At 32.7% G+C, this 2,274-nt stretch overlaps 1 protein-coding gene across 1 annotated transcript; it reads right to left on the bottom strand.

Moving 5' to 3' along the window:
- Positions 1–593: 593 nt before the first annotated feature.
- LOC127957736 (cystatin-A-like) lies at positions 594–1,725 on the bottom strand. Its single transcript, XM_052556386.1, has 3 exons — positions 1,618–1,725; positions 1,119–1,220; positions 594–843 (listed from the first exon to the last, which is right to left on the bottom strand). Exons 1-3 carry the CDS (start codon positions 1,684–1,686, stop codon positions 691–693), a joined length of 324 nt encoding a protein of 107 aa, XP_052412346.1. The 5' UTR covers positions 1,687–1,725; the 3' UTR covers positions 594–690.
- Positions 1,726–2,274: the final 549 nt, after the last annotated feature.

Genomic DNA, 2,274 nt, shown 5'->3' with positions numbered 1-2,274 from the left:
AATGTGTCTCTTATTAAAATGGTTTCTAAATGAGCTGTAAATTAGTTAATCCTGCTCCAGAAATTATATACAAATTCATAACAAAGTAAAAAAACTAAATTTGCAAAATCTATATTTTTAGTTTCAGAACATATTTTAAATAAATTTTACAAATTGTAAAAAAAGAAAGAAAGAAGGTTTATCAACACTGATGATCGTACACAGTTTCAACTTTCTTGTATTGTTGTTATATTTTAATTATTGTTAAGTTTTTTGGTATAATTATTGCTTTATTGTTAAATATTGTTTTGTATAAAGAAGCCTAACCAGGGACTGGGACTGCAAATTAGTCTTTGGCTAGAAGCCTGTATGTGGAACATCAGCTGCTTGAAATTGTAGCAATATTATACTGCATTATCCCTAATAAATAAATAAATAAATAAATACAAATTTAGCTTTTGTATGTTATATTTCAGTTTTGAGTTATTACAAAAACGTATTCAAGTCAATAAAAATCTTAAAACCTGATAACTTTATATTTATTTTTAGTTATTTCAGCATTCAACATTTGAGTGAGTTTGACGTTGTTCAGTAAACACACTGACTCTGGAGGATTTGATTATGGAGTTTAATATTGAGGAATGAAATGGTTTCAGATGTTCCTCTATACAGTATGGCAGTTCATTGCATGTGTCTGTTATTAAATCAAGACTATTTCTGTAAGTGTTCAAGAGGAATCAGCGGGTCATCAACGGATTTGGGGTACTGGAATTCAGTCATATTCGGTTTATTTCCAGTACAGGGAAGAGGCTGAAATATCAACGCGTGAACACACACTCCATCCCCATCTGCATCAACCAGCACCTGACAGAGAGAGAAAAATAACTAGGGTTTAATTAAGGCAAACACTTTACAGGTTGGAGTACATTTGGACATGTCCAGCAATGCTACAATGTTAAGAAAAGTTTTATCTCATGCAAATGTATGAAGCTTGACATGATGCATTTTAACTTTCAGTGAGGACGGATTCATTATTTGCAACATCATCACACCTGCTTAGGACACACAGTTGACCAGTTGATATTAGGTGGCATGCAAGTTCCATATAAAACTACAAATGAAATAAAACCTTAATTTACCTTGAACATGTAATTTGTTCCTGCCACAAGTTGAGAAGAATAGACCACAGGAAAGAAAATCTTAAAAACAGTTCCAATCTTCTTCTCCATCTCTGGCCTCAGCTGAAGAAAGAGAGAAACATTATCATTATGCTCACAATAAGAATCATTTTTTAACAATTAGTAGTTAACTACATTTCGTAAGCATGAACTATTAATAAATGCAGTATTTTGAATATTGTACATCACTTTTGATTAGTTAAGAGTTTTTAATAAAGGAATAATCAAGAGCAATTATTGATCTGTATGTTACTAAATCTGAATTTATTGCATAGATAGGCACTTGCATATATCATTCATATCGTGCTACAAGGACATAAAAAATGTAAACTGAACTAAAACAAAACAAACCCCAAACAAACAAATAATCAATTTTGTGCAAACAAAATTACAGCACCAAAACATACAAATCAGCTAACTCAGACAGTGTTTTTAATTTAGGAGTGAACTTGTCTCATACCTCTAAACAAATCTTTTTCACCTCTGGATCGAACAGTTTAATGTGGCTCCAGCCTCCAAAGTTTGACATTTCTGCAGTGTGCTGATGATCAGAGAAGAGAAGAGTAGAGATAATCAGTCAGTCTGACTCCCAGAACAACAGTCCTGCACTTTTAAAGTTAAGATCACATGACCTGAAGAATTGTGGGAGGTGATTGCACAAATGTGGCAGTGAACCGTCATTAGATGTTTGTTTAAATCACTTAACCTGAATGTTAGGCAAAAGTAATGATGTGTAATAAATAAGTAATAAAGCACTATATAAATTCCTCATTGATTCATTCATTTATTCATTCATTCATTGTTTCCAAGCAGCTTTGAAGAAAATAACATTATGTGTATAATGCTTCACATAAGACCAAATTGTAGGGCAATTATTATTATTTTTTTTTTCAAAAGATGTTTGAACGTTGGTCAGTTTGGTTCTAGTAAGAGGTTAAAATGCTGGTTGGTTTCCTTGTATTAACAAATACAAATTGTGTTCACTATTGTGCTAAGAAGTCTCAGGGTTAATTTTGGAGGCAGTGCCACAGTTCTTCTGGGCTGAGTCTGTCTCAGTTTGTTCTGTTTCTTCATGACAGACTGGATCATGATGAGAGCAGATCTCTGTGTGGAGCAC

Source organism: Carassius gibelio, chromosome B5 (assembly GCF_023724105.1).
Source record: "Carassius gibelio isolate Cgi1373 ecotype wild population from Czech Republic chromosome B5, carGib1.2-hapl.c, whole genome shotgun sequence".
Classification (NCBI taxonomy): Eukaryota; Metazoa; Chordata; class Actinopteri; order Cypriniformes; family Cyprinidae; genus Carassius; species Carassius gibelio.
Note: the sequence above shows the minus strand (reverse complement) of the source record. Positions and strands in the feature narration are given on the sequence as shown.